At 39.0% G+C, this 17,885-nt stretch overlaps 1 protein-coding gene across 2 annotated transcripts in view; it reads right to left on the reverse strand.

Moving 5' to 3' along the window:
• Positions 1-1,525: 1,525 nt before the first annotated feature.
• NAV2 (neuron navigator 2) overlaps positions 1,526-17,885 on the reverse strand; it is a 188,165-nt gene continuing 171,805 nt past the window's right edge. For both annotated transcript variants that reach the window (XM_090140200.1, XM_090140199.1), the window contains 11 exons: positions 17,279-17,438; positions 16,700-16,800; positions 15,009-15,104; positions 14,450-14,618; positions 12,212-12,447; positions 10,948-11,102; positions 10,392-10,463; positions 9,642-9,838; positions 9,067-9,185; positions 4,444-4,647; positions 1,526-3,706 (listed from right to left, as the gene is read on the reverse strand). In XM_090140200.1, coding sequence (XP_089996326.1) covers positions 3,581-3,706; positions 4,444-4,647; positions 9,067-9,185; positions 9,642-9,838; positions 10,392-10,463; positions 10,948-11,102; positions 12,212-12,447; positions 14,450-14,618; positions 15,009-15,104; positions 16,700-16,800; positions 17,279-17,438 — 1,635 coding nt within the window. In that variant the 3' untranslated portion in view covers positions 1,526-3,580. The remainder of the gene's footprint in view (positions 3,707-4,443; positions 4,648-9,066; positions 9,186-9,641; positions 9,839-10,391; positions 10,464-10,947; positions 11,103-12,211; positions 12,448-14,449; positions 14,619-15,008; positions 15,105-16,699; positions 16,801-17,278; positions 17,439-17,885) is intronic.

Raw genomic sequence — 17,885 nt, forward strand, 5'->3', positions numbered from 1 at the left:
ACAAAAAGTTCAGGGAAACCACAAATCTGAATAAATAAGCATCAATTTTATTGAATCATGAATAATTTAAGACTGGTACAATCATCAGCTTTATTCTCCATGACACAGGGGTGCGGGGAGGGGGAGAAACAGGGAGGGTGAGAAAGGGGAGGCATGATCTCAAACAGACCATTCACAAATTCCAATCCTAAATGAGAACTGAAAATTAAATAGGGAGAGGAGCAAATGGAAAACATCATAAACGTACACAAAATACTTGATTCCTAGTTTTTCTCTTTAAAAATGGCTAGAAAAAATTCATCAAAATGCAGCACTTTTAATCAAATATTTACATTTCTATGTTACAATGAAAAAATGTACATCTTATAGAACATATTTCATAAACTGCTCCACTGGAAACGACTAGATCAAAACAGCAATTTAATTCCATTTAATATTGACAAAGAAAGATTTTTTTTTGCTTAGTTTTTGTACTTTTTTTTTCTTGAAAGAAAATTTCCACATTTAGACAAGGTTTCATACACATAATATCGAAGTTAAGCATCAACAATGAAATACCAGTTTGCTTTTTCCAAAATGTACAAAAAGATGAACCCCCTCCCCCACCCCTTCCCCAAATAAACCACATCTCATTTATGGCCTGTATCACTCTTGGCAGTTTTGAAGAAAATGATTTATATTTTCAGTTTATAACACAACGTGAATGTTGCATAGAATTTTTTTTTTTCCCTTGTTGTTCTCCTTTAAAACAAGCCAACTTTGTAGGAAAAAAAAAAAAAAAGGCAAAAGGAAAGGAAGTGTCATTGAAAAAAACTTAAGTGAGAAGAAAGTCACTTAGAGAAAGACTGAAGTCTTGATGAAAACTAAGTGTGCACTGCGGGTGGTAACCCTGCCTCCCAAAGTTTCAGAAAGACACTGAATCCTGTGATGCTTAGGACGAGCATCCCACTCCAAAATGCCCTTTACTGTAACCCAAACTAGCGTCAACAGAAAGTAATAGACAACAGAAATTCCTTCCTGGGCATAAGCACAGGATTAAACATGAGAAAAAAAGTACCCCATTCCCCACAAATAAAAACACCATTATAAACATGCCTTACAGAACTCAGTTAAAGATTAACTGAGATGTTTTCTAGGATATTAAGTCCATTGAAAACCCTAGCCCTGCAACAGGCACATGTGTGTCTGTGTGGATCGAGTTGGAGGATTAGGCGTCAAGATTCATAGTAGTAGCAGGTAAGTCAATATTGGGAGGCAGAACTGTCAGGACTACTGGAAAAAATAACCTCTCTCTAAGTCATCACCAGCATGCCATGCGTTTAATTCCATACAGACACACCCCATTTGGATAGTACCAAGACCACATCAGGAACATTGGCTGAGTAAACCCTTAGTATTCCATTCAGTGACATAACGAAATAGAGTTCAGAGAGTTAAAAACGGCAACAACAGCAAGCTTCCCCCCCCACCCCCGTCATTAAAATATTTAAATTTTACTTTTACAATATTTTTCTTTAAAATAATAATTAAAAAAAAAAGAGTCATCAGCACTTAGAAGTTGTAACAGGAGCAGATTCAAGATCAGCTCAGTAAGACAACGTAAGCACAGGTATGTTACAGGAAGTCATGAGGTATCATCAAGCTATCCTCTCCAACTGAGTCCTGGGAGCATGAACTTGTCTCTTCCATTACTTTAAGCCCAGAAGGATTAACAGGCTCTTAAAGAAGTGTTCCTAATGAGTCTTCCTTCTGTACACTGACAAACCCCAGCACATTTCTGTAATTTAATAATGACAGCATTTATTCTAGTTGAAAATCTTTTTTTTTTTTTTCTTTTTTCCTTTTTCTTTTCCTGCATGGAAGAAGAGCTCTTCAGGGACTTATAGCTGCGGATTGATATAAACCTGAAAAGTTCTTATCTCCCTCCTTTCTTTTTGTCACATTGAGACAAATTCTAGTGTCTGTCCAAACCGTATTCACAGCAATGTATGATATTCCAAGAGATGACTTAGCCCTGTTTATTTAAATAAAATCCCAGAATATACAGCACTAATTTAATTTAAAAAAAAAAGTTAGTACAAAATAAGGCATCGCTTCAAAATTCAGCACCAAGAGATAGCTGGAAAGGCTCGTACAGGTCAACAATGAGGAGTGGTGGTTGTGTTGAGGTACAGCCCACAGCAACTGGCTTGGTGGGGCTGCTGGTGTGAGTGTCAGCTTCCACGGAGAGGAAAGTGCAATTCTTGGTGAGGTGCTCCTGTTCCCCAACAGAAGTACAAAGCCTTAACACTGAGAGCATAGGTGTGCATGTTCAGAGAGGAGGAGAAATAAAACCAGGTTCACAGCTCTGCCAAAACTCAAAAGTATGGCCTGGGTAAACTCAAAAGACGCAGTACCTTCCTTCCTGCTAGAATGCTATTTTTTTTTTTTTTTTTGCAGTTAAAAAAAAAAGCCATGGGAGGAAACATGGTCAACAGAGTAGCACTTGGAACTGTCACAGAGCTGAGTTGTAACTAATCCATTCATGGTTGCGCTGACTGGAACAAAAGCCCTGAACAGAACCCAATGTTTTTAGAAAACTGCTGTAACGTTTCATGGCAAGAATTAAGAACTGAAAGTCTGACCCATCCCTTCAGGGGTGTAGCTACCTACCCTCTGCACACATAGCTCACGGGATGCCTGTGTGCTCCCTAAGGTCCTGTAGAGCTCTAGGACTTCTGCTGACTTCCGCAGAGGAGGGTAATTCCCTCCCACTGAAGTCAACTGAGCATCATAGAAGGATGTGGGAGGAGAATTGGGCCCTACACAGCAGAGGGCCACCTGATAATTAACCAGTAGTAGGACTGATGGTTGCACAGTGCTGGAAAAAACCTGATTTGTTCAGACTGTATATATACTTTTATATATTCCTATTTATATATATGTCTATCTTTACAAACACATAACAAAAGAAAGCCAAGGTCTCAGACTGGCAAGGAGAGCAGTGTTTTTTCTTTTCATTCTTCCCCCCTCCCCCCCCTTTTATTATATTTATTTAAACTTCCCTGTTTAGCAGCTTTGCCTTTACGGAGTATTATACCAAGGCAAGCAATATTGTTATAGCACCAGAACTACACAAAGCTGAGTTTAATCTGCAAAGCTGATCGGTAAAAGTCCAGCCCTCACCTAAATGTGTTTGGTCAAAAGCAGCGTAGGCAAAAATCTCCTCTCCCCTCTCCTTCTCTACATGGCACAAAGCTGTTTCATAGCTGTGAAATCCACCCCCTTTAACTGTTTTTTCTTTTAGTAACGATGACTATTTTGAACATCTTTAGTATCTTAGGCATGAGAGCTTACAGCAACTAAACAGAAGAAAACAAAGGAATAGTGCAGTTCTTATAGTTGTAAGAAGAAGAACAATACAGAGGTTGCTTGGGTTGCCTGCACCCAGGTTCAAGACTGACTCTAAGTGTCTTCTTGTTATTGCAGCTCTGAGATACCAGCCCAGCCCAGGAACATGTTCTTTACATGAGTTTATGATTGGGATGCTTGTCAAGTGGGAGAGCAATCATGGAAATGACCTTTTTCTATCCAATGAAGATCACAACGTTGACTCCAGAGATGAATCGAGTATGTCATCGTGATGGCTGTTGCTGTTAGAGTCACTGTCATAACTCTGGGGACTTGAGTAGTTGGCTGCTTCCTGCAGTCTCATTAACATGTTCATCTACAGAGGCACAAAGCACACAATTACTGCATTCTAAGGATAGAAACAATACCAACTCCATATGATAATCACATCTGCATTCACTTTGCCAGCACGTAGCAAAGGTAAGGAACAGACAAGTGGAGTAATTATTCCTGTGTATCTGAAAAGAGGAATTACATTTAAAACATGCTATGGCAACATACAAATTAGTCATGAATTGTATGCTTTTCCAGAAAGGGTAAAAATGAAGAGATTGAATTGATTCACTCAGAGGGTGGTGACACTCTGGTGATACACTGGAGCAAGTTGCCCAAGGAGGCTGTGGATGTGCCATGCCTGGAGGCATTCAAGGCCAGGATGGCTGTGGCTCTGGGCAGCCTGGTCTGGTGGCTGGGGACTCTGCCTACAGCAGGGGGGTTGAAACTAGATGATCCTTTAGGTCCTTTTCAACCCAGGCCATTCTACGATTCTATGATTAGTCCACAGGATTCTGCAAGCATCCTTCCCCTCTCTTGCCCTGACACATGGAAATGCATACAGAACTGTTGAAACAGGCTAATCTGAAGGTACAAATCTCTAGCTTGATATTTAGAACCATACAATCACTGAGCTGGAAACGACGTCTGTACCCGTATACGTGAGCTAGTGAAAACTAAAACATGTTCTGCTGTTCCATTATCTTTTCATCCCTGCTTTTAGTCCCTTTAACAAAGGGAAACTAGGCAGTTTCACTATCTCAGAAAGGAGAAGCTTACCAGTGGATCTCCTTCAGCCTCACTCACAGGAACTTGTTTGCTTGTTGAGCCTTCCCGTGACAAGGAGTAGCCATCAAACCCCACGTCCTCAGGCCGCAGCTGTAGCAGAGGAGGCCACTCATGGTGCTGTGGGGTGGCTGCCCATGGATATGTGTCCATTACCCATTTGGCAGGATCCTCCCAGGGAGCTCTCCTCCCGTACAGCTGGAAAAGGGAACAACTTTCTTTTAAAACATTCCCTGAAACATTCCCATTTGCCTATCATTTTATTCACTGCTTACCTAACTAAAATGAACATGCCATGATTCTTCATCTGCAAAAGAAACTTGCAAGCAGGGATGAACAGAGCCAAATTAGATTGGCCATTACTCTAATGGCAAACTTTTTATTATTTTTAAGTGGCAAGTGGTTTTGAAGAGGCTAACCACCTCCTTTGAGACTGCAGCATCCTTCTGTGGGCGCCTTTTGAAGAAAGGGAGATGTAAAAATAACCTCAATTCAAAAAGAAAGGTGACCATTTTTTTCTTTTTTCCTTTTTTTTTTTTCTCCCCCCTTAAACTTGAAGTAAATACAGAGGACAGACTGTTAACGTTCACATTCAGTTCACAGCAACTGGCTTATCTCTCCACCATTGTTGTGAAGCTGCAGCTACAAGAATGCACAGGAGGAAACGTGATACCTGTTATCGAGCAACAGTGATGGATGGATGTCAAAGCACAGTTTTCAAGCCAAGAGAATTTCTTTGTACTCAACGAAGTGCCAGCAGAATTTGGCTATGTGTTCCCATTTCAAGTAAGTATGCTGTCTCAAAACCTTTTTCTGTTTCCAACAGATTGTGTTACTGAATCCCTACATATCCTTCTTGTTACGTTGTTTGCCTTAACTAGATAAAAAATTCTTTTGAATGTCTTTTTACTTTAAAAAAATATAAATACAACTTGAAGTGACTTTAAACTTTTTAACTACAGCTTTATGCATTTCTGGCCTAACCATCCTTCCACAACTGGAGTCCATTACTGGCATTTTGTCACTTGAGTCTGGAGACCTCTCACTTTCCTATAAAATATATGGGGGGAAAAAAGCACCAGCGTAGGACAGGAATTTGCCAGCTCTTTGATGGATATAAGACTGTCTCCTTTTCCTCATCACTACCTCTTTCCCATCCTCTAAATTTTATCATCCTCTCTGTTGCCAAACAGGAATAGTTAGGGCAAACTTTGGAGCTTTATATTGCTGTTCCTCACATGGCCATAAGTGGCAAAGTATTAAGTACATTCCTGAGCAGCACTGCAACAGGGAAAGCCCAGCAGGTGGTGCTAGGCAATCTTACAAACAAAACATACTTAATCCTTCATCTTCACTGTGTTGTTTTCCCAATATAATGTCTTCAAGCTGTGATTAACCAAATCTCTTACTTTATCTTGTTCTCTTGTTTACAGGAAGACATGATTGTTGGTTAAGTGCAGAGAATTCTGTATTTGTCACATCCTTACTGCTCAGAAGGTCCATGTAGTTCCTAGCTCACTTCTGAGAATGAGATGGTAAGTGAAATTTCCATTGCAGTACATGAAAACATCACAGATCTACTTGAGATACCAGCTCACTATTCCCTTCCACAGCACCCAGTCCTATCCCTTTCTCCTGAGTGCCTCCTAGAGAGAGAAGGTGCCATTAAGGAGCAGAAATCTAACAGGTTGGCTCATAAAGCCATCCTTGAGTATGAGCTCATACTCAGTCCTGGGGTGTATGAGGATACTCATCTGGGAATATCCTGCTCATACTCCAGGATGGCTTTATGAGGCAACCTGTTAGATTTCTGCTCCTTGCAAGAAGCCACAGAAACTTTAGGCCCTCTAGAAAACTTGGTGCTGCATTCCATATCAATACATTGAGCAGGAAGAACTAGGGTGAAGTTTTTTTGTTTTTTTTAATAACCCTGTAATTTTCACATCACTGTTCTGAGGAACCAAAACCTCAGCAGCTCCAATGGGAGCAATTATTGTAAGGATCCCTTTGGCTCACTTGTTTTTGACCCAAAATAGTTCTCTAAATGAGAAACAGAAACATACAAATAGTTCAGTTTAGGTCCAGAGAGATCAGAGTGAATTCAGCAGTCCACCCTTCCTTCTTGGCAGGCAATTTCATATGAGAGGATGCATTCTCAAAGGAGCATTTGTGGGTGTAGGGGACAGAAAATAGACCCAAAATGGAACACACATTTTTAGCATTAGCTTGTTAATTAGTAGGGCTCTGGCTGCTCTTTGGCTATGCGAGTTCTATTCTTACCCATAGACTCAACAAAAGAGAAATTCCAGAATAAATGAAGAAATAATTTAAACAAAGTGAATTTGTGGAATTCGGGGAAATTGGATTAAAGTGGATAAAAAATCCAAAGCAAAAAGAGAGAAACTGAAATCTTTACTACACTTAGAATGCAAGCCATTCAGATCACCTAAAGAAAGATGAAGACTGCAGGCAAGACAAAGGAGGGCAAAGAGGGTGCTGCAACTGTGGTGCTTTCTGAGCCATGAAAAAAACTGTATGCTTTTTTCCATACCTACTGATCAGCTGATATGGAGAGCTTCAGAACACTAGGAGAAGCCCAGCATTGCCATAGATATCAGTTCTTTTTTTCTATTTCAAGAGGAAACAAAATCATTACACTTGCCCTCTTCACATATTCTAGGTCAAAAAGATTACTGGCTCCTATTAATTTTCTTTACAGGAACCTGTTATAGGAAGTTTTATGTAAAATACTTTGTGTCACCTTCTGTTCTATTTCTAGCTAAGTTACCCCCTGTGCATTAAGTACCAATTACATTCTTTACACCAAAGTGATGAGGTCTCCAGGCCCTGTCACAACTCCAATGGCAAACTGTTTGCCAAAATTCTGCAAATTCAACACGTATTAAAGAATTCATGCATTTAGAAGCTTTGAGGAGCCATGAGTAAGACTCAAGTTTTCTATGACAAAGCTGTCTTTTCTCACTTCCTCTGTTAACATCTACAAATATCCGCTGTAGAATCAGCAAATGAAACTCAATGTGCTTAAGTGGACCATATACAATTCTTTGACACAACTGCTTCTCCATGAAGCTTGTAACTTCTTGGAGTTATTTCATGTTTTAGAAAGATTTCAGCCTCATGTAAATATACATATACACGTGTATGATGGAGAACCTAATACTTTTGCAGTAAAACACTGTATTTTTGTAAAACACTGTATTTTGCAGTAAAACACTGTGAATTTTTTTTACTAATAACAAGCTGTGTCTTACTCACAGTTTAAATTTTTCTAGTCCAAACTTGCCAAACATCCATTAAGCTTCCTCAGAGCAGTCAGAGCTGCTCATCTCTCTCACTGAACAATGCTTTCTGTAATGATACCTGCTGCTCTTTTCTGAACATCTTTCACTTTTCTAATGTGTCTTCTTATGCACAGAAGCACTACTGGTTTATAGGTTATGCCCCTACAATGGCATCTGTCATCAAAACACAAGCTCTCAATACATTACGACACTTTACAATTCCCATCTACCTTCAGCCCTTTGTTAACCTTCCACACTCTTGCTGTGACCCAGCTTTCTATTTCTGCATGTGTGATCTTGCATTTTGCTTCACTGCAAAACAAGTCACTTTAAAACAAGCCTGTCCACTAACAGGGCAAAGCTTCAGGCTTCATTTGTCCTGGGTCTTCATGTTACAAAAATACAGGGAGTTTTCTCACAGAAAAAATCTTTATTAAAAATAACTACTTTAATGTATGCAATACCCAGAATTTACTGGTATTTGGTTTTGCTGTTTCCACAATGACCTTTTAAATTATGTGCTGCTATTTTTATTCTGAGAACTGAAGAACCACAAAGGTCATTCTTTCCATAGTTGCTTGGCAAGCAAATCCATAGCAAACCTCTGTTAAGTCTTCCTCCTGATTCCAACTGCTTCATAGTCACAGAGATGCTAAGAATCATATGGCAATTCCCCAAACTACCCAATTGCTAGAGTGTATGAATGATATACAAAGAATAGACAATCAAGTGATGAATTCACTACTCTGAAAGACTCTGAAAGAATTATGAAGAGATCTACTCAAAAATTCATCCTGTAGATTGAGAAATAATCAATATGTCACTGATATTTATCCCATCAGATGTTTATTGATCCCATTTAGATGTTTCTCAGCATATGCGCTGTTGCTCCTCCCCTGCTGAAAGACTTGCTTTGATTTGCAAAGGACAATCCTACATAACTAAATGACCACAAAAAATGTTTTTCTGATGCACGGTACAGTTTTAAGGTGTACTCCTGGAACAGATTACTGAAAGGTACTGTATGTCTAACTCCCACTGAAAACATCAGTTGTTTGGCATTTAACCTCTGTTAAAAAAAAAATCAGCCTGCAGCTTCTGAGCTTCCACCCCTTACTCCAAGATGGTTTGCACAGTAAAGAGAATAGTTCTCCCTGAAGTTAATGACAACTTGGACTACATTTTGACCAATGTGCAGGTATTAGTGTGCAAAGTTATATCCACAGAAAACTTTGTTGTTCAGTCATCTGATGCTGTGTTGTCCTCTGCATAGATGTTACTCAAGACTGATGAGTTTTCATTTCTGTTGGCTTACCTGCAGCCCTTCTCTGACTGCCTCCAGAAGGTATGGGATGATGGAGTAGTTCCACAAGTCAGTAAACCAAACTCTTGAACCATCTACATCTATTGGACAAGAGAGGAAGAGCCGCGGACCTGGGAAAGGGAAATTCAGATATTATACTCAAATAATTGTGACATGAATCAAAATAGGATCAAACAACAATTTTCAGATCTTTAGAGAAAGAAGGCAAGTACTGAAGAACAAACATAGCAATCTGGTGAAGTGCTCTTCCTTCAGAGTTCAAAAATCCCCTGAAAGAACTCGAAAGACTAAAGCTTTCAAGGCAAAATCAGTTAGCTGCATTTCCTAACACATTTTGCATCAAGGACTTAGGAGGTCTATCAAAATTGGGGAAAAGAGTTTGAAAACTTCTTGTACCATTTGTCTGAGAATACGCTACTGTCCAAAAGCAGGGTTTTTAAGAAAGCATTTTACCCCATGTAGTACAAAGAAATATACAAGGTATAATATACCTGATGCATGAGGAAATATACACATTGATGTATGTCTGGAAATGCAACTCCTGACAGACTGGGCAGAACACTTACCAATAGTAACATCAGAGGAGCTGTGAGCCTCCAAGAACTTGTTCAAATGTTGCCAGACCTTAGGAATCCAATCTATAATTTTAACCAGCTCTGCATTTCTCATTCTGCTGCTGATCTCTGTTTCAATCAGTTTTCTTCTCAGGAAACGGCCAAGAAAGCCCTTGACTGGGTCAGTGTGGTTAGCACATAGCACCCATCTGTGGCAGAACAGGAAAAACATCCATCATTATTCTTTAATGCTAGAGAGCAAAACTATTCTGGGTGACATTTTTCATATCGTTTCTAGATTATTATCATGATCAAAATAGCCTATCCCAATCATCTTTACTCTTACCAAAAATTATTTTCAAATAATGACTTAATGAAATGAAATACTTGTGCTTTATTTCATCTTATGTTTTATTCAGTATCTGCTTTGCCTACTGTCATATTTCAACCTTTTTAAGAGGATCAAATATCTTAAAATTCCTTGGAAAAGTCAGTTATTTTAATAATAGGAAATGTTGTGCTAGGGGACATGGTCTAGTGGGAAATGTTGGTGGTAGATGGATGATTGGACTGGATGATCTCAAAGGTCTTTTGCAACCTTGGTGATTCTGTGATAACATAAAGCTACACGTTAGGGCAGCAGATACTAGAGAATGGTATTTCTCTCCTATTTCAGCTGAGAAGAACAACTTCAGATGACTCAGCAGCCATTACTACTCTGTGAGCCCGCAGACAGAAATGAGAAACATGAATAAAGAGTACCTGAAGTTATGGTGCAGTTGAAGATTCGGTGTTGAAGAGGTGGCTTGGTTCATTGTGCCAATAATATACGGACTGTTAATAAAAACAAACAAACAAACAAAAAACTAAATCAAACTTGTAAACTCGGTAAGTAAATGCAGTGAGATCTTAACATTAAAAGGGTTACTCAAACCTTTTGTGCGTGTGAGTCAAAGAAAACTTTGTACTTACTTACAACCAGAGTCTCAATAGCTTATGAGCACATCAAATTCTGACAGCAAAATTGAAGTTTTGGAGCAGCATCTTCCACCAAAAATGGTTTTTAGTACTGAAGATCTATTGCATTAAATGAATGCAAATTGCCCAAACCTTCTATTATTTTTTAATTATTGATTACAGAAGAACTGATTATTTAATGAAGAGAATATCTCTGAAGTGCTGTCCATAATATGGATGGTCTGGCCATCTCAGCCTCTTTACCAGCCCAATCCAGACTTCCTTTTTCAGGTCATAGTTAGGAAATGTCGTTCTCGGACTGCATTACTTGGATGTGGAATGTGTTCTAAGATCTCCTTACCATTTGTGGTACTTGCAATTTAGAAGTCCGTTGAAGATTTCTCCTAGGGAGCTAACATGATGCAAGTTGTCCAAAATGATTACAAGAGGCATATCTACAGCATTATTTTCACTATTACACTGGTCTGCTAGGTTGGACAGGTATTGGCGAAGTTCCTGCAAAGCACACATTGAAAACAAAAAACAAACAAAAACAGAGATTTCACCATATGTCTTGAAAAAAACAATTAAGATAAATTAGCTAGCGATGTTGCCAAGAAATCTAAAGCAGGAGACTGCTCTCTCTTGCATACTTTCCATGAGGAAGCAGAAAAATCTGGTTTTCCTTCTCTTTCTTAGGTTACACTGAACATTCAGAGATATGTATGAGATAAGGACCTAGAGCGGTTAAGATTCTGTCTTTTCATTTAATTTTTTTTTTCTTTTCTCATTTGTGCTGCCCTAATATGGCATTTAGGAGACTGAAATACATTTTTCTTCTTCAGGAATGTACTGAAATCTCTATACGCCAAGCAAGACAGGCACTTTCATTCCAGCTAGGTTTGTTCTCTGGTCTTGCAACCACGCTTATACCAAAACAAACCAGACCAAATCGATCTGGTATAAAGTACTCCCCGATAGAGGCCAAATTTAGATGCCTTCAGTACGAATGATGAGCTCAGAGTGCTACTGCAGGGTGACTGGGTGTAGCTGAAAGGCTCTCACCATCTTTAAAGCACTAACTACACAGTGCATCTCAAATTAAACCAGTGGCCAACAACCACACTCTCAACCATCCCTTTTCCCTGAGCAAGATTTGCCTGAGGCCATCAAACATGCTGCTTTTTAATTATAATTATTTTTTTGCCTAGACATTCACTGAAGGTATATTTGGCAAAACCAAAAGCACATAAAAACAGAGACATGCCTTAGGAGCTCAGGAATGCGTCTGGACAACAGTAACTACAGAGACAACATATGCAGATTACCACTGCTGATACCTGTAGCTGCAGGAATTCTGACAGCCTGGAGATGCATTCTATGTTTTTTGAGAAAAACGTTGATTTGCAATAGGGACTTCTAAAGTTGCTAAGAACTTTATGCAGGCATTTAACGTCCACAGCAACCCTCAGGTGAAAATCCTAACACCTTTCAGTGTTCACATACACACCTGGAAGCCTGCTATTTCACACCCATCACTGGGTGAACGCACAGTTCTGAAAACCTTAAATATTGCTCTTTTTGTGATAATGGTGCTGCACAAGCAGTGATTTCTGTGTTCTCACCTTACTGGACTTATGGTCCACGTTGAAGGTTGCAATAATTCCATCAGCCAGCTCCCTGCCCTCCCGCAGGACCATATACTCAGAGAGCCGGTTTGCTAGGTATGTTTTACCAGTGCCACTGGGACCAGACAAGATAATCCTCCGGTGTTCCATCAGGAGAGAGACATAGCGCTGCAGTATGGGCTTTGGGATCAGTGATTCAAACACCAGGCAGTCCAAGCTGTTTTCGCAGACACCTGCAACAGTAAGAGATGTGGCATCTGTAGGAATTCCTATTTTGTATCCAGATTACCTGCACTGTTCTAAGCTTTTTGTTGTTGTTGTTGATCCAACCTGACCAAGCAAGTTATTATTTCAGAGGGAAATCCCTTCCCTGCTCACTATCTCACATGACAGGGAACAGCACATATAAAAATGCGCAGAAGCGAGCTGTGAGCTTCACCTGGATTTTCCTTCAGCTGTCCCAGTTTTCAAAGCACTCTGCTGTAGCTCATTGTGTCCTCAGAGGGAAGATTTAGGTTGATGTCAGGTGGAAGTTCTTTACCAAGTCAGTGGTGAGGTGCTGAACAGGCTGCCCAGAGAGGCTGTGGATGCCCTGTCCCTGGAGGTGTTCAAAGCCAGGTTGGATGGGGCCCTGGGCAGCCTGGTCTGGTATTAGATATGGAGGTTGGTGGCCCTGCCTGCAGCAGAGGGGTTGGAACTTGCTGATCCTTGGAGTCCCTTCAAGCCATTCTATGATTCTATGAAATTTTGCCATGCAACGATTTCCAGGCTACATCTTTCACACGTGAGCCATCTGTATTTTGTCATGTGCAGCACACATTCCTCCAGAATTTACCTGTTTACTTTTGAAACACTAAACAAGAAAAAGCAGCTATCATCAACTCCCCCTGATTTCCCAAACACTTCTAATTAAACTCCTTCTCTGTCTACTGATAGCTATCTCTTCTAAGATAAAACTCCTACTGATAAGCATTTATGCTATGTCAGCAATCACTTTAGGCAGAATTGGCTCAGACAAAACAGACAGTGCTTCAAAATAAACAAAAGAAAGGGAAGTTGGCAGATCAGACAGAGAAATGTTTGCACGTCGATGGTTACATGGAATATTAAATATTTATATAGGCAGCTTTATATCTCAAAGTTGTATATGAGAAACTGGTTTCCCATAAATTGATTAAATAAATCATATCCTATTGAAAAATGTTATTCATGTACGAACCTTTAATGTGCAAGTCAAGCCACTGCAAGTTAAGCATAAGACAAGACTGCAACTTCATAGGTATGGCAGTCCTTGAGCAGTATTTCACTTGGAGTTATACTCTTGGACAATGAAACCTACATAAGCAGAATATTTGGGGCTCTCAGAAAACTCAGATATCTCATGACTTATTTTGTCTCCCTGATTGCTGATTTTTAACACAAGGAAACAATTTTTTGCACCAATACTCAGAAATGGAAACACTTTTGAATGTGCAGTCAGACTCCGAAGTTGAGCTGTAATGTTTGGCAGCATTCACAAGTACTGTGAGCAAGCTGATAGACTGCAGTTACTGGGGACTTTTTCTCAACCCCAAGTCCATAAAATAGTTTTCGTACAAAAAAGGCCCCTGAGAAATTCAGTATCACAGAACATTAAATTCTTATCAGCATGACATGACCAATCAAATGAGAATTGATGAGAATTCTGAAAACAATACATTTTGAAAAACTTGCTTTCAAAGATCCAGGGTTAAATATATTATGAATTCCAGGTTCTCACCCTGTTGGCTCTGAAGGAGGGACTATCAGATGAGATGAATCGAGCAAGTTAAATTGTTCTTTTTACTCTGCATATTAAGGAAATGCCAAGTAGGTCTGTTACAAAGATCTGACTGAAATTCTGAGGCTTTACTCATTTTAAAGCATACTTTGCTGCTGAAACAATTCCACTGCATTGCCTGTGGTGTGATGTGCTCTGCAGTACAACTTCAGGCACCAATTTAAGGGGTCTGGAGAAAGCTGCTAAGTGTAAAATTATTCCTATTGTTACTAATTTTATAGACTATTGCTACTAATTTTATAGACTCCAAGTGCTGCCTTAATCAAATGAAAACAGAATGGTGAGTAATTAAAAGGAAAAGATGAGAAAAATAAAAACTATGAAAACATTTCTACTCCTCTGAATTTCCTGATACAATATGCTTTGATAAAACTGTCATTACTGAGAACTACAACAGACTGATCAAACAGCATTACCTTTGATGGTAACTGAAATAGTATTGTTTTCTCCAACCAGATAGCCACAGGGCAACAGCTCAGGTGTCTCAGCACTATTTGTGCGTTTGATCTCTCCAATGCTGTAACTCAGAACACTGTCTGAATTCAGCCCCAGCTGACTGACTGGATCCACGTGAATGATGTACTCCTACGGTGAAAAAAGAAGGGGAAAATCTACAAGACATTGAAATTTCTGTGCCTGTAGGGTCTATGCTGTAATAATAATCGTCCTGAGTTAAATACTACTTGATGCTGTCCAAAGCCTGTTTAAAATAACAAGCTAATCCTCAAGCATAAAGCGTAGAGAATAGGTAAGTAACTGCTATGAAGCTAACATATGAGGAAACTATGGAAAATAAAGTTAGCAGACTTGTCTTAAGTTATATATCACCTCTTTGTACAACTCAGCACTGCTTGGACATACACCGAAACTCACCCCAGTACATACATCTGAGCCTCCATACAGATCTCTTGTTATGAAATACTGAATGAATACTAATAGGAGAATTGAAGGACAGAGCAAATGTTACTTACTGACCTTAAACAACCGTCTAACAACACCATCCAAAACATCCCATTTGGTCTTCCCACTCACTCCAATGCAGCCTATGAGGAAGGTACGAGGCCTCGAATCCTAAATGCAAGCAAACGTGGTTTAAGTTAATAGTCTGTTTAAGTTTAAAATCTTGGTGTAGTTATGTTGCTTCTTTACCTCACAGTAAAATCTGAATACCATACAAAATTCTTCTTTCCCTTATAAGTTTCTTACTGCGTTGGAGACTCAAATCTAGGGAATGCTTCAGTGGTACCCAGTAATAAGTTAAAGGCATTTATTAATAAATCCACAAACAACTCCAAAGCCCCTGAGAAGTTTATAGCTTATCAAAAAGCACGTAGGAAAATTCTAGGCAGACTTTCACAACATACGTTTATCCATGATTTCACAATCTAAAATATAGTATTTCCAAGATTTATCTGATTTACTTCTAGAAATGTTGCCATGTGCATAGAAATTAGTGACGTTCTAGATATATCTGTAACATGTGCATTACATTTAGTATATTATATCATTTCACTTCTGATTTCTACAGCAGATAAAGAAAATAGAATGTACCTCATTTTTTTATTCCTTCATAGCTGCACTCACTATGAAACATTTACTGAAAAAAAACTATTTCTGTCATAAGGCTCCAAGTTCAGCTAAAATGTCAAGAATCATTTCCACTACTAACAGTGCACTCAGTGGAGTCTAAGAGAATTAACAACACTGTTTTACTGTTAATGTGCTTGCCCGGGGCTGTAATTTATTGATGGAAAATTGGTATTTAGTGGAAAGATCAGCTGAGCTGCTCATTCAAATGTTTGTCTTCTCTTACAAAGGATATCAAATTATTTCATAATTTATGAAACATATACAAGTGCATACACCTTGTGCACTTTTACAAGTGAGACTGTAATGTCACTGCTTGGTAAAGATTGTGCAGTACATTTGTGCATGAATACTCACATGAAGCGGGCTGCAATTTGACAATATTTGTAAATATATTTAAGATTTTTTACATTACTTGAGAATGAAGAACATCTAAAAGATACCAGATTCAAAATGTGATAAATGTACCAAAGTGGACAACTTGAACCAGTTATTGGATCTAACAAGTTCTTGTGGCCTATCGTTGCTTCTAGCATTTCACTGCAACTTCCACTAGATCATCTCCATTATTAGCTCATGTTTTATTTAAGCTTAAATAATATAAAGGCCCAAGAGCTTTGTGCAGCTTTTAATATATCAGTCTTAAATATACACCATCCCAATGTGCCAATTAGCCAGCTAACTCCCTGAAGCTGAAAAATTGACCTGTTTTTCAGAGATCCTCCACCACTGATACAAGGCCTAGCAATACTGGATTACTGACACTGGTTCACAGCCAGTGCTGATGGTACTAATGAGAAACTGTAAAATAGAAAGCCAATGCAGATGAGTCCCACAAGACAACCTGAACTAGCATTTTTGGCTTTCAGCATTTCTACAGAAGTGAGAGCTCAAGTGCTTTGTCTGTCACTGCTAATGCTCCAGTAAACTATTTTGCTAAAAAAAAATATATTTATTTTAAGCTTTTCACGTTTTAGAACTATTTTTCAATAGAAGCCTCCGAAACAGATAAGAACATAGCACAGAATTCAAAAATAAAGTCATTTACATGTCAAAGCTTGGGACAAAATACAACTTACCTCCTTCCATTTCATTTCATCCTGAAAGCTGACAACTATTTTGACATGTCTGCCTCCTTCCTTGCGGGCAGAGCCATCACCAGTGTCATCTAACAGCATGTCTGTGAAGAGAAAACATGAAAAGCTTCATAGCTGTATCTTAACAATGAAAGCTATTCTGCTTTATGCTAACATTTCTACTGTAGTCAAACACAACATATCTGAGTTTCTTGTGCCTGGAGGTAAAAGATGAGAACCAGGTTCACTGACTTCCTTTCTAAATATCAAGATCACTCTTAAAAAGAGATGATCATTGAAGATTATTAGTCAATTACTTTGTATTTTCCTTCCTGCAAAATACCCCCCATTCAATGGTCCAGAATGCAACACTCAGCAGCTGAGGTCATAATTGGACAACTCCAGTATAGGGTGTAGCAAACCTATGATGACATTCTAAAAGAAGGCTTCATGCCAGCTCCTGACATATTTCCACACCATAGCTGTTTATAATCTTCATGCTTTCATTTTTCCACAGCTAACCAAACCGAACTTTCCAAGAGCAGGATAAAACCTGCCCACCATCCTTCTCATTAAACTCACCAAGACTAGATGACTCCGTGAGGTTCAAACTGTGTTGAGAGAGACCCACTGAATGTCTTGGAGAGGATGAAATGGAAGGCTGAGACTGAGTCCTGCTACAGCTGCCGTGGTTTTCAGATTTCAGTCGATCATTTTCTGCTTTTAACTTCTCGATTTCACCCTTGAAAAGACAAATCAGTAGTTAGAAGGCATGGTGAAAACACTCTTAAAAGAGAGCTGGATAAGCAACTTCAGAAGGTATAGCAGTTTAGTAGGAATGTCATTTTCACATTATTTTAATTTACTGTAACACATTAATGATTTTAATTAGTATAACATCCCTTCCATAAAACTTTTCTAAATGTTCTAGCAAACACAAATATGTGGGAATTCAGTAAGTGCTGAAGTGCATCTACTTTAAGGCAGATGGCTTGGGAATTTTTTTAAGAAGCCAATGGAATGATTTCCCCATAGCCTTCTAGGGTTGGAACAGATAAGTGCTGCAGCATTCAGGGAGGGGGAAATCATGAAAGTCTAAAGTTTACCACCATTACAAAACTAAACACAATTTTTAATGAGCATTCAAAAACTTCACATTTACTTTCCTTCAGATTTTTATTGCGTGGTG

This window comes from Phasianus colchicus, chromosome 5 (assembly GCF_987193195.1).
Source record: "Phasianus colchicus chromosome 5, bPhaCol1.hap1.1, whole genome shotgun sequence".
In the NCBI taxonomy this organism is placed as follows: Eukaryota; Metazoa; Chordata; class Aves; order Galliformes; family Phasianidae; genus Phasianus; species Phasianus colchicus.